This window comes from Blennius ocellaris (assembly GCF_963422515.1).
Source record: "Blennius ocellaris genome assembly, chromosome: 4".
Classification (NCBI taxonomy): domain Eukaryota; kingdom Metazoa; phylum Chordata; class Actinopteri; order Blenniiformes; family Blenniidae; genus Blennius; species Blennius ocellaris.
Window position 1 is genome coordinate 16,907,328 of NC_137653.1, and position 17,826 is coordinate 16,925,153.

The 17,826-nt window shown below is 40.4% G+C and overlaps 1 protein-coding gene across 1 annotated transcript; it reads left to right on the forward strand.

Annotated features, from left to right (window-relative positions):
- Positions 1-1,245: 1,245 nt before the first annotated feature.
- On the forward strand, positions 1,246-4,712 carry LOC308129517 (keratin, type II cytoskeletal 8-like; the record flags this gene model as incomplete). The annotated part of the gene is made up of 9 exons (XM_080495461.1): positions 1,246-1,644; positions 2,934-3,142; positions 3,246-3,306; positions 3,391-3,486; positions 3,632-3,796; positions 3,877-4,002; positions 4,085-4,305; positions 4,395-4,453; positions 4,543-4,712. 9 exons carry the CDS (start codon positions 1,246-1,248, stop codon positions 4,710-4,712), a joined length of 1,506 nt encoding a protein of 501 aa, XP_080351587.1.
- Between the last annotated feature and the right edge of the window lie 13,114 nt (positions 4,713-17,826).

The window sequence follows — 17,826 nt, forward strand, 5'->3', positions numbered from 1 at the left end:
CAAGATTGAAAACTTAATCCAAGGATTTAGATACATAACGTATTAACTGCTTTAAAATGACAATGTTTGTCAGTGGTGCTGATCCTGCATTGTAATGCAAATGCACTTTATAATTGTGTGCTATGTAGTCAAAAGCAAGCCGTATATTGGTGACGATGGGATAATGAGCATTTTGAGAACACATCATAAACGCTTTCATAAGAATATAGCAACATATACATTGTCATTGAAAATGTTATAAAGAACATATTGGTTGAGTTGATCATAATCTAATCTTTTTGAAAATTAAAATAAAACACCTGCATTACTGAAAAAATAGTGCTGTGTTTCTTACAGAATAACTGATACCTAAGGGCCAATATAAAACTGGGAGTGTCTTATTATCCACCGCGGATTTAACTGCACCATTATAAATTAGAGGTGAGTCCTGCAGATTAAGTGGCATTTAGAAACAATATCAGGTAGTCCATGTGGTGAATGATTGTTTATTTAACAATAAAAACATGAGACTGCATTCTTCTTTGTTTCTGATTTCATAATATCCCACTGAATGTAGTTTTTGAGAAGTACAATGAAGAATAACGTGGATAAAAAGTGCAACTTAAGGGATAGTTTCCTTTAGAGTTTTTATTTATGTATTTTTTTGGCATTCAACAGTTTTGAATTCACAAAAAAATACACAGACGATAAGAAAGATTCAACAAAAGAAAGGAATGCTACAACTAATTCTGTGAAAAGCCATATCACTGAAAACTGTAGATGAATTTTAATTTAGAAGGTTTTAGTATGTTGCTGTTGAATGAGCTTTTTTCCCCGAATAACAGCCTGTCAAAGTAATTTGTTTTCTTATGTCAATGATTGTATAACATTGGGCTGAATACTTCTTTTTTTTTACCTACAAATTTTCCCTTCTTTGCTTTTCTCTCACCACTTTCCTTGAGCCTGTCCTGTTGCTGGGTGTGTCAGGGCTTATCTGTTGACAATCCCTCCCTACCTGTTTTACAGGGTTGGCCACTCCTGTCATTCAGGCCCAGAGGCGTGTGGGCTGGGACGGAGGGGGCCAGCTTGACAGCAAAAGTGAGAGGACAGGTTCCTGCGGGTGAGGAAGATCCTCCCCCCTGCTCAGCCATAAAAGCAGAAGGAATCGTCCAGTCAGACACTCAGAGGGACTCGGCTCTCCTTTTGAAGCTCACCTTCAGCTCTCTCCTGCTCAGCAACTCAACAATCCTCACCACCGCAAACAAAATGGAGAGAAAGGCAATGTCTATGTCATACTCCAGCAGCCGCAGGTCTGCTGGCCCAACATCCAGTTACACCGTGAGGCGATCTACTGTCGGTGGCGGTTCAGGTTTCGGCGGCGGCTTCAGCTCCGGTGTTGGCTACGGCTCTAGTGCTGGCTTCGGCTCTGGTTCTGTTGTCTCTTCCAGTTACCGCCAGAGTGTTGGTAGTGGGTTCGGTGGTGGTTTTTCGTCAGCGAGCCAAGGAGGCATGATGATGGGAGCACCCATCACACCAGTCCAAGTCAACCAGAGCCTTCTGGCCCCTCTGAACCTGGAGATCGACCCATCCATCCAGGTCATCCGCACCCAGGAGAAGGACCAGATCAAGACCCTCAACAACCGTTTCGCCTCATTTATTGACAAGGTTGGTTCCTGTGAGCTCTGCGTGACTCTCTGTCCAGTTTATTGCAGGCCTCATTATGTTATGCAACACGAGCCACAATCACCTTCAGAAACTGTGATAAGTGTTCTCATCTGGGTTTGTGATCGACCAAAATCTATATTCTTTAGGGGGAAAAAAACACTGTGTAACACAGCAGTTTGCTTTGGGGTTAAATAAAAGTGCTGAGCAACGCCTACTGTATGAAGACACGTCTGTTTTATTGAGCTCAGCTGACACAGCAAAGAAGTTGTAGCTCTTACCTCAGTGTTCCACCAATTGAGAATAGAAAAGTGAAGCATTCATCCAAACATAACCACATCTTTACAGCACTCTCTCAGCTTGTATTTCACCTCAATATTAACCCTACGTGGCTTTATTCCCACAGTGACTTTCAGATGCCTCACTTGGTAGACAGATTGAGTAGAGGGAACTATCTGCTCTCTGCCCACACAGTTCAAAGTCTTACATTTGCACATTGCACCTATCACCTGGTGGTTAGAGACAGCAATGTGAAATACAGAGCTGTAAATCACCTTTTGTTTGCTTATAACTCTATAATTACAGTCTGTGCCAAACTATTAGGTGATTTTCTTTATGTGGAGCAAGACTCTAAATACTATAACTTGGCACTCAGACATACTCAACAAAGTAAGCGCTTCATTATACTCCATTGCTTTGTTTCCTGTGGTTTATCTGCCACACCTTGTTTTTTTGTTTTTTTGCTTTATGGCTGGAGAGACTGTGGCTTTCATAGCTCTAAAGAACACACAGGATGAGTCATAGCTAAATACACAATACATGAAAAACTGAACTCCCCATCTGTATTAGAACAGGCTGTATTATCAAATTGACATGATATCTATTGCACCATTAAAGGCAAAAAGGATGCACATTACATATTTCAGTTTTACAACTGCTTTAGCATTTTGTCTGCTATGAATTGATCATGTGTTGCATTTTTTTGTTCCTTGGGTGTGGCAGTTCAGAGAGATATGGAGTCATATACTCACGATGAAGCTATGTTCAAGAGCAACCTAAAACCTGATAGCAGGAATGGCACACCCTTCAACTACTCTTTATATCAATTCTTCCCAGTTTCAAAAAGCTTAATTTTTATTTTTATTTATTTATTTATTTTTTAAATAACACATGAGATTGGGGATTGATCTTCCGAAATATTAGGAAGTTCTATGGTCCAATCACTAAAGAAAAACAAAAGGAATCATTGTAAGTATACCATCTGACTCTTCTTTGACTTTGTTCCTCCTAAGGTTCGTTTCCTGGAGCAGCAGAATAAGATGCTGGAGACCAAATGGAATCTTCTGCAGGATCAGACCACCACCCGCTCCAACATCGATAGCATGTTCGAGGCCTACATCGCCAACCTCCGCAGACAGCTCGATGGACTGGGTAATGAGAAGGTCAAGCTGGAGGGAGAGCTGAAGAACATGCAGGGCCTGGTGGAGGACTTCAAGAGGAAGTAAGTGTTGTGGCACACAATGACGACTTAACAAATCCTGAAACATTTGTTGAGCATATTTACAAAATAGAGCTGTGCTGATGTGTTGCCTGGTTTTCAACAGATACGAAGAAGAAATCAACAAGCGTGCAGGTGCCGAGAACGAGTTTGTGCTCCTGAAGAAGGTGAGCCATTGCCAGAAAAGGCTCTGAAAAAAGATATCTGCATTTATTGTGGCAAGTTGTAACGTTTCTCAATGTCCCTTCCAGGATGTTGATGCTGCCTACATGAACAAGGTGGAGCTGGAGGCCAAGGTCGACGCTCTTCAGGATGAGATCAACTTCCTCAGGGCCATCTATGAGGCTGTGAGTACACTGTTTTAATGAGTGTACAGGTTTTCTCAAACCATAAGAATAATGTCACTCAAATATGCACATCATCCAGACAATATAGAATTCAGCTCCCAAACATAAATTGTAACCTGTTTCATATCAAACATTGGTTGTGTAGGAGCTTCGTGAGCTGCAGGGCCAGATCAAAGATACCTCCGTCGTCGTGGAGATGGACAACAGCCGTAACCTCGACATGGACTCCATTGTGGCTGAAGTGCGTGCTCAGTATGAAGACATTGCTGCCCGCACCAAGGCCGAAGCAGAGGGCTGGTACAAACAGAAGGTGAGTACGCCATCCATCTCTGCACATCGGAAACACGTTTTCCAATTATGTTCTCAATACACCATGTATTTTCCATGCAGTATGAGGAGATGCAGAGCTCTGCTGGACAGTACGGTGAAGACCTGCGCACTACCAAGGCTGAGATTTCAGAGCTGAACCGTATGATTGCCCGTCTTCAGAATGAGATTGAAGCTGTTAAGGGACAGGTACATGTGAAAAGCTCCTGACATGAAGCATATAACGGTTTGAAAGATGTCCACATATTAAATCCTTCCTTGTTCTCCACAGAGGGTCAACCTTGAATCTCAGATCGCAGAGGCCGAGGACCGCGGTGAGTTGGCAGTGAAGGACGCCAAGCTCCGCATCAGGGATCTGGAGGATGCCCTGCAGAGAGCGAAGCAGGACATGGCCCGCCAGGTCCGCGAATACCAGGAGCTGATGAATGTCAAGCTGGCCCTGGACATTGAGATCGCCACCTACAGGAAACTGCTGGAAGGAGAAGAGTCCAGGTAAAAAAAGACTAAACGGCCTGACGTTTCCATGCTACAGTATTATTTGTCTCGAGTTTGAGCACTAATGTTTATCATTGCACATTTAGACTGGTCAGTGGAGGCGCCACCGCAACCATTCACGTGCAGCAGTCTGGCGGTAGCAATGGTAAGTTTTTACAATCATCATCAAACACGATGCATTGAACCAGGAGGGACTCAATGACGAATGACAATCAATGTGTTTGTTTTCACCAGCGGGATTCTCCAGCTCCAGTGGCTTCGGCTACAGTGGCGGCCTTTCTGGCTATGGCTCCAGTGGCGGCCTTTCTGGCTATGGCTCCAGTGGCGGCCTTTCTGGCTATGGCTCCGGTGCTTCAGTCACCAAGTCTTCATTCTCAACATCCAGTTCCAGGAGAGTGTTATAAGAAGGAGAGCCGTCCCTCTTTCCCTTCAGAAACTCTTGCATTTGGTCTGAATCTGATCCTTTTCATGGTGCTACACAAAACACTTTTCAAGAAGAGAGCTGAAAATAATAATACAACAAATGGAAAGGTTTGTTCTGTGTAACAATTTATAAGGAGTTTCTGAAGGTAACCATGGCCTGAAACACACAAGGGCCAGGTCAGTTAGCGAGTCAAAACATTTTTTTTTCTCTGCACTGACATCCAACACACAAAAACAAGGGTTAATTAAGACAGAGTGCTCAAACCTAGCAGGAAACATATCTGAAAGCCAGAGCTGTTGTTAACTTTTTTGCACTGTTGTCAGCAATTGAAGATTGGTTTGTTTACACGGTCAGAATAATGCCACCTCATGTTAGGCTGTGTTTTTACATTTGATTGCTGATGAAACTAAAAACGAGCAAGTCAGAGACCATATCGGCTCACAGGAAATACACCCTATGGAGAAGTCTTTACATGTTTACAGTTGAAATTTGAACTGATTGGTAACTGATTTGCTCTTTTTCATGTTCTATTGAGTGCTTCCCTGTTTCGTTTAGCCTCGTTAATACCCTTGAAGCTGAAGCCAGATTTATTTTGACACGAGAGTTGCAGCAGAGCACACAAAATAACTCTGAATAAAATGAACCTGAGAACCAAAATGATTGTCTCCCTGCCTCATTATTGTTAGATAAATGAAAAAAGTGAAGTGAAGTCTTTGGAGGACTATTAGCAGGAATATTTCTTGTCAGGCTTTCACATGGGGGCAGTGCTGTACCACGAGTACACATACACAGAGGCGTTCTCTCTCACTATGGTAGTGAATGTGATAGTAATGTGTTAATCAGCAAAAGTAAATCATTAAAGAAAATATAAATCCTTTTTTTGGACTACGTGTCTAACTTGTGGTTGAAAGGTCGTTATCTCGGTTGAACACACCACATTCCCAGCATTGTGAGCTCAGCAGGGCTTACTTACGCGGCAGCAAAGACTTACATCAGGACAAGCACAATGGCACAGGCGTGCTCATCAAAGCTTTTGTAACCTGACTGCAAGTGCCTTTCATTAATTTGGATGCTTGACAGAAAAAGGGAGAAGCATCTCAAGTGAGCATTTTTTTCACAATAAAACCCCTGTTGGTCAGGTGAGGTATTATAGTACTCATTTTTGTAACGAAAAAGCTCCCAGAGACAAATTAGGAGGGGTTTGATAAGTGACATGGTCAGGAAATATTTCCAATTGTTAAACCTGTTTTATCCATGGCATCATGTTTGTGGGTCAGAGTTACTGTAAATGACCCACAATGAGAAGAATTAAACTCAATAAACTGAACAAACACGGTCTGATCATTCAGCTAAACTATGACAACTCCAGATTGTACTTTCGCTTGTTGTATAAATAAGGTATGGCATAATAATAATAGTAGTAAGTGAGCTTTACAAATGTAATAATAGATCGTTTGTATTGGCAGAGGAAGAGGAAACTCCTTTTGTTCAATTTTGCCTGTGGCACAGAGTGCTGGCACAGTTCATACATTTAATAGGTATCTTGCTGACAGCGGGATTAAAGAGAGACAACCTCATGACAACAGCCACATTCCAAATGTTAAACTCATAATCATTCATGTTTTCCTCACACCAGTGGTGCTACTACTACTACAAGTCAAACAATAACAGCTGATACAACTCTTTGCCCTGAAGATGTCAGACGGAAATACCTCATCCTGTGGTTGTAAATGTGGCATTTGTTTTGCAGACAAGCCAGTCTCGACTCAAACACCACCCTATTATCAGTTGTACTAATCCAACAGCTGTCTGCTCAGTCATCTTCTCCCCACTGAAACACAATGTCTGCCAGTGTGTAGCAGAACAACGACCAGTAAATGTCACCGAGGACAATTAAGACACCACTGACACAGGGCGAAAGGCAGTAATGAAGATGTATCCACCACTGAGTGGGATTGCATCTGTAATGCTCAGCTTGACGGCGCACTAGGGGCTCAAAGAATGGAAAAGAACTGGTTGTTACATTCTTCAGAGAGATCGTACAGTTTGTGAGCAGTCTGTCTTTTAAATGCACCACAGCCTCTATTGTTCTACAATTGTTCTTGCATGTGAGCATCACCAGACATAAGGCAGGTAAAACACCTCTTTCATTCATCAGGAACTACATTTCTATATGATACAGAACTTTACATGTTGTTGCTGTGCTCCAATCTTGCTCTATTTTTCATATTGCCCAATTGATGTTGTTATTATTAAAGTTGTGTGTTATATTTAAATAAGGAAGATACCAAACAAACCAAACCCATAGTAATGCACTAACTGATTACAAATCTCACAAATGTGTTTTAGCTCAAGCTTTTTTTTCTCCCCACAGTAGCTATAAAGCTATATGCAGGCCCCAATAAACATTACGTCTACCTTCATAAAACATGTTGGTAATTTATGTCAAACTGACCAGAATAAGATTAGTGCGCAACCATTTGATTTCTAACTTCACATGTAACTTCAACTGACCTTGATGAAAGAAATAGTATCATTAGACGAGCACACTCAGTGCAAACAGCTCAGCGAACAAGTCATAATAACAGTCCAGTAATAAAACTGTGTTCTTTATTAAGAGATTCATAAATGTTATGGAAGATGGATGAAATCAAAAGCACTGCATGACTAGTTACTTTATTCAGTAACTGATGAAATGACTCCACCAAGTGTTCAACAAATAATAGAAAATTGTAACAATCAAATATTAATATCAGTAACTTGCACAACACCGGTTATGAATAGTCAACATATCTCTGCAGTTTATGGTTTAAAAGGTCATGTAGAATTTGAAAGAAAATAACTGCAATGCGAAGACCAGCAAAAACTCACAATAGACAACACAAATTAAAAAAAATCCATCATTATTTTGCTCTGTAATGAAAGACATTCAAATATTACAACCTCTGTCACATGCTGAGTGTTATTCAGGCCATTCATTTGAATTTCACACATTGAACGCAACTTTTTTTGACAGTTGATGAGCACCTCTGAAATTACGTATAGCTTTCTTTACCACAAGGAAATGTTTAATAATGACATGGTCATTAAAATCAAAGAAGCAATTGTAGGCACATGCCATATAACTTGCAATGGTTCAGTTAAATCACAATAATTATGTGTCATTTGTGACGCATGTAATTATGTACTTAGACAATTTCTTTAAAAGCTTAATAAGGACATCGTTTTGCCCCGAGGACAAAAGACAACCCCCTTCTGCTTCACACTGTTATTGCTCACAAAATGCTAAAACAAAAAAAGAAAGAAAAAAAAGTTTTGGTTTTTTTTTGGGGGGGGGTTGACAATTTTTGATTTGTGATCTAATTTCATAGTAACTGACATCTTTCTATTTTAGGCTTTGTACATTTCTTTTCAGTTGACAATAAAAAGTTTGATTTTATATTTAATGTTTAAACACTGATTGATAATAAGACAAAGCCTTTTGGCAAGCCATAGATTGTGTCAGTTCTGAATCTGGTTTTCAGACGACACCCCCATGATCCGCATCACAGTAGATAAAGGTTTAACAGGTGGCTACTCCTTCAATGGAGGAAAAACCTTTGTTTTGGTTTCCCTCCTGTGTGAGCAAGCATATTAATGAGCCATTGATTCCCCAACACTCCTAGAAATTCTCAGGAGTGATTGAAAAGATTGACCTCACTCTTAACCTGAGCTCGGCACCGCAATCAATATACATTACACCTTCCACAAACCCCAACACCTCAGTCAATACGAATGAACAGAAGCAGCCACCGCTGGAAGCAGTGATGTGCAAGGTGCTGCATGTGATGTTGTATGGGTCAAATTACTTAGTGTCTCTGTCAGGCGGTAATGGAGGGGGAGTATTTTGTGTGTATCATATACAGTGTCTGCTCTGGGGTCTTTTTTTTAATCTTTTTTCTTTGAGGAAAGATCACAATTAAAGTCAAAGCTTCCACATTTTGACCCAACTGTTGTATTACTTTGCTCCTTCTGTTATCATGTTCGATTTTTCTATGGTGGAAAAATACCAAGATGTGCTTGATTGGGCCTGTTCCGTTAAAGATTTGCAAGTTTAACATTGTGTGGAAACTTAATATTGTACACACGTGCAGTGAAAGCTGATCTACCAATGAGACGTACTGAGGATTTAGTTCATGAGACAGAAGATCACGCACGCTATCCATGCAGTGCATTTGCTTTCATGAATATGTAATATTAAGTGTGTGTACCACATCATGTGCAATGTTATATAATATGTCATGAAATACTCGTGTTGTTTATTATTGTGTCAGTTTTTACTGTGTATGGATACACTTTTTACTCGCTTTTTGCACCAGCACATGAAAATACACATTTTGTGCTGGATGGGGCTCAGCGCTCCAACCAGTCATTCCATGGTGAACTCAAGCAAACCAACATAGGAGTGGTAATGTTTCTTGTATAAACAGTGTGTAAAACAAACCACAAGGATCTAATTTAAATACTCCTGTGTGCTTGTGATGTAACTGGAAGAACAAGTGCAGTGTGCAGTTCAGCACGCGTTATGCAGACTCTTAGTGAATTAGAGCCAAAAGTAAAAGTAGTGATAATAAATGTAGGTTTTCTGTGTTTATACCCAGAATTATATGGATATGAAACCTGGCTCCTAAAACACATGTCAAGCCATTGTTAAATGCCAATATAGGGATTTTGCTGTTCCAATAGATAGGTAATCACACATTAGATTATTCAGCATAATTTCTACAACTTACCTACAGCTGGAGCACTCTATACCAAGTGTTGAGTGTTGATAGTCACAGTAGAGGGAGATGTGGGCATTGACTCTTTCATATATCTTCTTTAACTGTTGGTGATTTCTCAAATGACCAAAAAAATCCCACCAGATTAACCTCAGCATGGACGACGCTCTGCCACACCATGCCATGCCATGCCACGCCATGTTATGCTCTGCCAAGCGATTAAGACTTAACATCTGGTAGATTCTTCAGAAAACATTGATATCTGAACCCTGAAGTCCAGAGATTTGTGTCTGACTGTCCAACAATCCATCAATCTGAGGATTCTTACTCCAAAAAGGTAAATAAAGCGATCACTGAGCTTGAGGATGACATACAACGGCTCTCCAAAGAAGTAGAGAAGAACGACTCCATGTTGTCCAGCTTGATGGAGGTAAATCTTTCTCTCTTTTCCTCTCTCTCTCTCTCTTTCTACCTCTACCTCACTTCCTCTGTCTACCTCTCTGCCTCTCTCTATTTCTCTCTCTCTCTCGCTGCTCCCCTCTCAGCCATTCTCTCTCCAAGGTCTGTATTCCTACCCTGATCTGTCTGTCTCTCCTATGCTTTTCTCTCCTTTAGCCTCACCACATCAGGAAAAGTCAATAATTTCTTCTGTCACAATTATTTAGTTCTCGTACGATTGTGAAAATTCTATTCAGGACTTTTCACTTGGTTGTCATATTTGCTTCTTGTACAAGCGTGTGCAGCCATTTTAAAGGTCAGACACAGCAGAAAGTGGTGGAGGCCAGGTAATACAGCCAATAAGACATTTGGGACGAGATATGAATTGAATATTACAGAGTTGCAACAACTCTTTTAAACAAGCTGAACTCAGTGTAAAATCTTGCTAATATATTATGATGAACTTCCTGAACCAGACTTTGTTTCTTGTACACAGACTTGAGCGATTAATTAACCACAATGTTCTACTACATTATTCTGAGCAATAACTGAGAACATAGTTAAAAGGACAAAATGCTTTCCAGAACGACACAGAATCTTATTTCGTAAAGGAAACATATCTGGCCATCTGATGGGTATAAATCAGCATATATACAGTCTTCATTATTGTATATTGTGTGTATGTGTTATGTACGGTCCACTGCAGCTCATTGTGAATGTGTTCTTCACTTGTGAGCACACAGATTGACCTTCACAAGGCAAATAATGCTGTCGATGTCAATCCGAATTTGCTTGTTAGTCATTATTCACTCATGGCATTTAATTAGTGCTAAATCATGCAATCAGTGACTCTGATTGTTTTGGTATTATGCTGTGTAATACTTAGAGTGTAGATTAAAGGTCTCATATTTGTCCCATCAGCACTGACAAATAAACTCAAAACAAATTGCAAGGGGAGCACAGCTATTAGTTCTGGGAATATTCAGTATCCTGAAGTAACTTAGTGAAAACAATTGTTATTTTAATGTACTAAAAGCAAGAAAATATTTCAAATCCAGCAAGAAACAAATGCAAGAATGTCACGTGGGAAATCTAAATTGTGTTGAGATGAAGACATGATTAAATTGAAATAGCTTTTCTGCTTCTAAATCTGTGACCTCAGGCATGTTATTCTGCTGTGTTGTTACAACAAGATGAGGTACGTGTGTAATGCCCCAGTATATTTGCCCGTGTTGTCCACCGCAGCTGATAAACGGGCATCCTGGTGTGAATGCCGCTGCAGCGTGCCCTCCGGCTGATGTGTTGTAGCTCTTGTTCAGTGTTCAGACACTTCAGCACTTAAACAGGGGGAGGATTTATAGTGATGTCAGCTGTGCTCCTGCAGCTTTGCCTTCACAAGAAATTATTTTTTGAGGGATGTTGTTGTTATAGATATCCTCTGTTTCAAGTCAAGTTTGATAGATTTGCACCACATTTACATTCAAAACCATAAAATTAGTCCCACAAATATGATTTTTTTTTTTTGTAATGGACATTTAAACAGTGGCAATCAATTCATACCACTTTCCATTCAGCTCTGTTCTCTTGCATGCTGAAAAAAAGGCTTACTCATTGCTTTATTGAGGCTTACTATAGAGCGTGCATTAAAGTAACTCAGTGAGTGTTTGCTTATGTGTCCTATAGAAATATTTCTTTTCTCCACAGGCAATGCCTGGGTCCTTGGTGACAAGACGCTGCTGTGTTTGAGCGATGGTGCTGTGAGGCGGGACGGACTGACATGCGGAGACAGATTGCCTGTGCCAGGACGCCTACACCAACCTATTCAGCCGGCGGGAAATGATAGATGCCCGGACTAATTTTAAACTCTGTGAGCTAAATTTTTCTTACCGGATGCAGTGATGGGTAACTGGGGCACAGCTGGAGGGTCGAGATAAGACCCGCACTCACCTGCCTTTAATGCCCTTTCAACTGCAACACACTGAAGAAATGTGTAATAATGATCGATTGGTCGGAGAGTGAAGACTTGTTGGCGGCTGGAGGGTGGTTGTATACATCATCCGAGTAGTCCAGAAGTCAAGTTTTAACCTACCTCAAAATTAATCACAAACTTTCCACTGTGTACATCTGTGCTGGGTTTGCATGTTGGCCGTGCACGGGATTTCTTTAGGTACTCCAGTTTCCTGCCACAGTCTAGGGACATAATATTCAAGGGTTATTGGTGACTAAAAATAGCCCATTTCTGTGAATGTGAGTGTGTGGTTGTCTACTGCTTTGTGTCTGACCTGTGGAGGATACACTGTGATTTCACTCATAATCCTCTACGATAGAGTACAGACCCCAGAGAGATTATGAGTGAATGAATGGATGGATTGATAAATTCTTTCTTTTAATGCTCTTTTGACTTCTTTATTCTGTTGGATCCGTTTTCATAAACATCATTTAACTTTGAAGATTACATTTTTTTTTTTTTAAGTAGGTGATTATCAAACTATTGTCTCTAAAATGGCAGGACACCGACTGTAATTTATAAACAACATTTTTCAGAAGTTGCATTGTTCCTGTTTTATAAGCAGAAAAAGGTCCACTCAATGTGATTGTGATGCTTCCCTGAATATACATCTCAGAGTCTTAGTACTGTATATACATATGTAGCATTTATCCTACTATATTTCAGGTTTTATGATCGTAGAAGTAGTTTATGACCAACAGAAATGACTTTGTGCTTGAGTGACGATTTTCTCAAATCAAAAGCATCTTTTGAAAACTGCAATTTTCTCTGATTTAAATTGCCTTGTCATGTATTGTGTGTGCCGAAAAAGGTACCTTCAAATAAAATTTAGTAAATGTATTACTAAACAAATATATTAAATACAATACAATAAAAAAAATTATTTCTACTTCTGAAGATGATGTACTTATTTTTGAGAAAAGTTTACTTTTGTGTGCATTGCTATCAGCATCAGATTTCACTTCCATCAAGGATTTCCCAATACAAGTTTGTGTAGGAAAAAAGTTTTCAAATGCAGTATCGACGTGACGAGCCTGGAGGCCTTGTGGAAAGTGGCTAAATGGGCTCATTTTCAGACAGATCAATGGGCTTACTGCTGCTGATTGGTGTCTTTGACTTTGCAATCTATTGCATGAAAATCTCTATTAGGACCTAAAGCAATCGCGGTAACAGACTGTGCATAAGAATTGGACATAGATGAAAGTAGTCAAGGAATGTATGCACTTCAAGCTTTTCATCGGCTTTCAGTAGCTTTGTCATATTGGGCACAAGAACTTATATAAAGCAAAATATTATAGGTCCAAAAACAACAAACACATAAACACACAAAACAGCTTTGACTCTCATCTGTTTATGTGTTGAAGTGTCTTTAAACAAGACTATGAATTCCAAATTTATGGAATATATAATATATTCAGTATTTAAATAGGATTCAAACTCATGCAGCGAGCAACAAAAATAGGATCATTAAAAGTGTGCTTTTCATAATTTTGTTGATTTTTCCTGTTAGAGAAAAACATGTAAATCTCTATGTTTAAGAAGAAATGTATGAGGTCTAAATATTGTTAATAGTCACTCTATTTTTGGAGACCAATTTTGAGTTTAAAAAGTACCTACCTGAGACTGGGAATTAACTAGAGACAAGGAGCCCACATAAGGGGTTACATTCAGATATGTCACTATTGTCAATCCTCATTCCTCCCGTTGATTTTCTTTCCTGGCTACAAATAGATTTTTTAAAATAATTTGATAGAAGAAAAAGAGCTGGAAATCAGAATTTATATGCATTTTGTGTGTTAATTGCAATATCACAAATGGTGCAGTCAATCATGATCAGTCAAAGTTGCCATTATGAATATTTTTTTCAATTGATTCAGACCTTTATATTATAGTGAAACTGTACAAAACCTTGTTGAAACCAAAGTGCTTGATGAGTGTAGTTTATTGTGGTGACGGGGGATTCGCCTCACAGCACATGAGTGAAAACAGTCCCCACTGTTCATTGATTCACCCGGTGATTGAGCTCTGCACTGCTCCTACGTGTGTCTGATAACCGCAGCACAGCCTCCTGGCTAACCCACCCGCCAACAGCTGACGGGGAGTTTAAAGGAGACAAACGAGCGGTGACCTTATCAGGTAATTGATGTCCCATGGTGGAAGTTGGGTAATGTTCCTGGGTTTTCATTTTCCCATCTTGCCACAGCAGAGCTGTTTTATGGCAGTATATTGGAAAACCTCCTCTGGTTATCACTTCACAAAGACCCTTCCAGTGACAGACGCCAAACCGCTAGCGCTGTCTGTCATGGCAAACAGACAGCAAGCTGTGTGACAAAGACTGTGGCCAAGAGAGATTTAGGGGCCTTTCCCTTTGGATAGTCCGGGACTCGGTTCACTTGGGAAGGACTTTCACACCTTCACTTAGTTTGGTCACATTCAAATTCAGTTTTGAGATCAGACCAAACCATCTATAAAACGTCATGCATTTACAACAGCTGCTAGTTTGGTGGCGGTGTTGCCTGACACAAACACTGACCAGAGAGGAAGTAAAGAAGAAAAAAAGGACTATTGATTGGTCCGGGCCAAAACTGGTGTAGGTACCAGATCTGCCCGGGCGACCAGATCTGTCTGGGCCTTCCATTGCCGTTCTCACCGTTTACCCTGCTTCCCCCTGGAAAAAGATACCGGAGGATCCAATGCATAACCACCAGATTCTTACAGTTTCTTTGCCCAGGCAGCGAGAGCACTGAATGAACAATGAAAAATGACTTTTAAGAACTGTGTGCACCTTGACTGCACTTTGCTCTTATCATGTGGAATGACTGTCAAGTGTATTTCTGACTACCTGCAGTATTTTTCTGTCTTTTATGTCCTGATTTTATAGTGGTACTCAGTGCAATTTATATGACAAATAAAAAAACCTTGAACCTTGAGTTTCCGACAGCTGGCTAGTTACTACAGTGGCTTGCAAAAATATTTATGCCCCTTGACGCTTTTTTCAGTTTGTCATGTGTAAACAAATTTAAAAACCATATTTTTCCTTTCACTTCAAAGATAGCCGGCAGGTTATGTTGGTTTATCACATAAAATCCCAATAAAGAATTGAATACTTTTGCAGGGCACTGTGCAATGCAAAACCAATAGAAACAAAGTTTTCAATATATTTAGTTTTTAGCGTCAGGTTTTATGTCATCTGTGAAAGGGATGAGAGTCACCCTAAAGGAGGACTTTAAACAGTTGGTTGAAGCTGAGTGATTGCTTTCTTTTTGTTCAAGTGGAGAGACTCACACATGACTGATGGACTGAATGCAGCAACAAGACAAATTGTGATGGCCTAAATAAATTGTATGGTGCCTAAGACTGCCTGTTGCCTTGTTGTTTTATGTTTTATGTTTTGTAGAGAGATTCTTTGGTTTTTTGTTGCATTCAAAAATGCAAACATGCTATACATAGAGCATATATTTCCATGTACTGGGCAAAATCGGGAGCGTGTCAAAAAATATTAGGATGTCAAACATACATTTAATCAAATCAGATCAAATGCCTCTAATTCAGCGGCAGTATATTTAAATGCTCGGGCAACTGGACAAAACAACTCACATTACTTGGACCATCTCGTATTGAGTATGGTAATCAATACAGAAATACAGACGAAATATTTTTATTTATGATAGGGTTTTGTAACAAAGTCTGGTTCCTTTCAACTAAATTAGTTTTCCCATGTCATTGATGGATATTTGTCTTTTTGAAATGTAGTTGGTGTTGTTTTGGTGACAGACGAATCTTCAACTTAAGTCATTTCCTCTGCTGCATTCTGAATATTACTATGAATATTCGGCTGCACAATGTCTGCATTTTGTTCTGCGTTTGCTTTGAGGGATATCAAATGTTCAATCCACCCGCCTCTGGTGTCCCTATATGGTCGCATGAGCATAATTCGGGGGAATGCCCCTTGTACAGGTTCCAAGTCCATCACAGAAACGGGAGTAAACTAAACAGTAAGACAAAGTAATGCCAAGTACGGGACAGACTCTGGCCAACAGTGGGAGGGGTCAATCATCAGGCACGCATCACACAACCCCTAAATCCACTGGAAGTGAAGCAAGCACAGCAATACAACTGCATGTACCAGGTGGAAAATATATTTGTCCCCACAGGAGCTAGCACCCAGAGGGCAGCAAAGGCTGCAGTGTCACAGACAAGTGGGGGAATTAATAAGCGCAATAATCTACCTGTGTGTCCTCTCTGAAATCCCTGAATGTGTCATTGCTCTGAGTGGTCAGCCAGTGCAGCCCTGACATCCTCTATCCTGGATGGCCTCCTTATGTATGGCAATTGTGAAGGCAGGAAAAATTTCTGGAAAACTTTGCCCTCGGTTAGCACTGTCTGCTTTTTGAGGACGGAACTTACCAGAGAAAATGAGAAAAACCACATCACATTGCGTGGTACGAGTGGGGTTATGCACGACTAATGGGTTGTCAGTGTTGATCGTATCAGCCCTGCTCCTGACCCTGGGTCAAACTCGAAAGCTTTACACAAAACATTGTCACCAAAGCTTTCACTGCAGCTTTTAAGATTTACTCCGCTGCTGTCTGTAAGGAGCATGGTGGTTTTAACAATCTAAATTGAAAACTGCTGGAGGGGAAAATGATAGTGTGTCACAGGTGGGGAGGTGCCAGCGATGGAGGCGACCGTAAAGAGGCAGTGACAGGCCGATGTGTTGGAACCCATGAAGTAGAAATGATTACCGCGGATAGGAGGAAACTGGGAGGAGGGGGAGGGGGAGGGAGGGGGGGGGGGGGGGGGGTGTTGATGGGAGAGACACGTAGCCCAAAATGTAACTATTCATGCTGATAGACTTTTTGATAAGCTGATGCAGCTTCAGGGACAGACAATGCAGATGGACTATAAGGTTGTTTCGTGGTCATTGGCTCAAGTGAATGCCTATGAGACCATGAAGAATAAATAATCAAAGAGTGACCTCGGGAGGGTTTAAAGAAGTGCAGGGGATTCTTAGAAAGTGCCAGGTGATTCTCCGTGTTAAATAGGTAGGAGGACACCTAGTGGACAGGTGTCATATAACCCAGCAGCCAACTACAACATTTCTACAGAAGCAAATTCCATCCATTCATTCCTGTTCTGTACGGCTTAATCAAACAAAAGCTTATATCAATTCACCTCATATGCATGTTTTTAAACTCTGGAAGGAGACCTGGGTGGAAGAAAAAAAATGCAAACTTTGATCCCTGCATAATAAGTTTGATACTTTTTTTTGGGTGTCCATTTTTCACAGTATGCACATATTCACGCTCAGTGGGTTATGGGTTGTGCGATGCTTACACAAGTCTTGCATGATCTACAGGCTACAGTCTTGCATGATCCAAATGAGCTGAAACCAAATGAAGCGGGTAGAGAAGATGTGTAGGTTGTTTTAAGGGGAAAGGGGAATTCAGTGTTAAATTGTACACTTTACATTGATTTATTCTTCAACAGGGATGGGAATCAAAAACTAGACCTTGTTCAGAACCGGTTCTGACTGTTTCAATTCCTTGGGATCGTTTAGCAAATTTGCAAACCATTCTGCCATTGATTCCAGTGGGCATGAATAACGTCACCAGGCATGTTGCATAGCCCACGTCAGACCTATCCACAAACCATCTCATCCTGGGAGGAGACGTTAACTACTTTAACACATAAGTTCCTCTGGACTATGTTGCATTTATTTGGAAATGTAATGACTGCTTTTGTTTTTCAAATTTATCCTCGGTCTCTGAAATGTTACAAATAATTCACTGATTATAATAAGTCTTCTATCTGGGAATCCTCTATCTCATGAAAAACTCATGTTCATTACACTTTATATTTTCAAATATGTCAGGGCTCTTCATTTA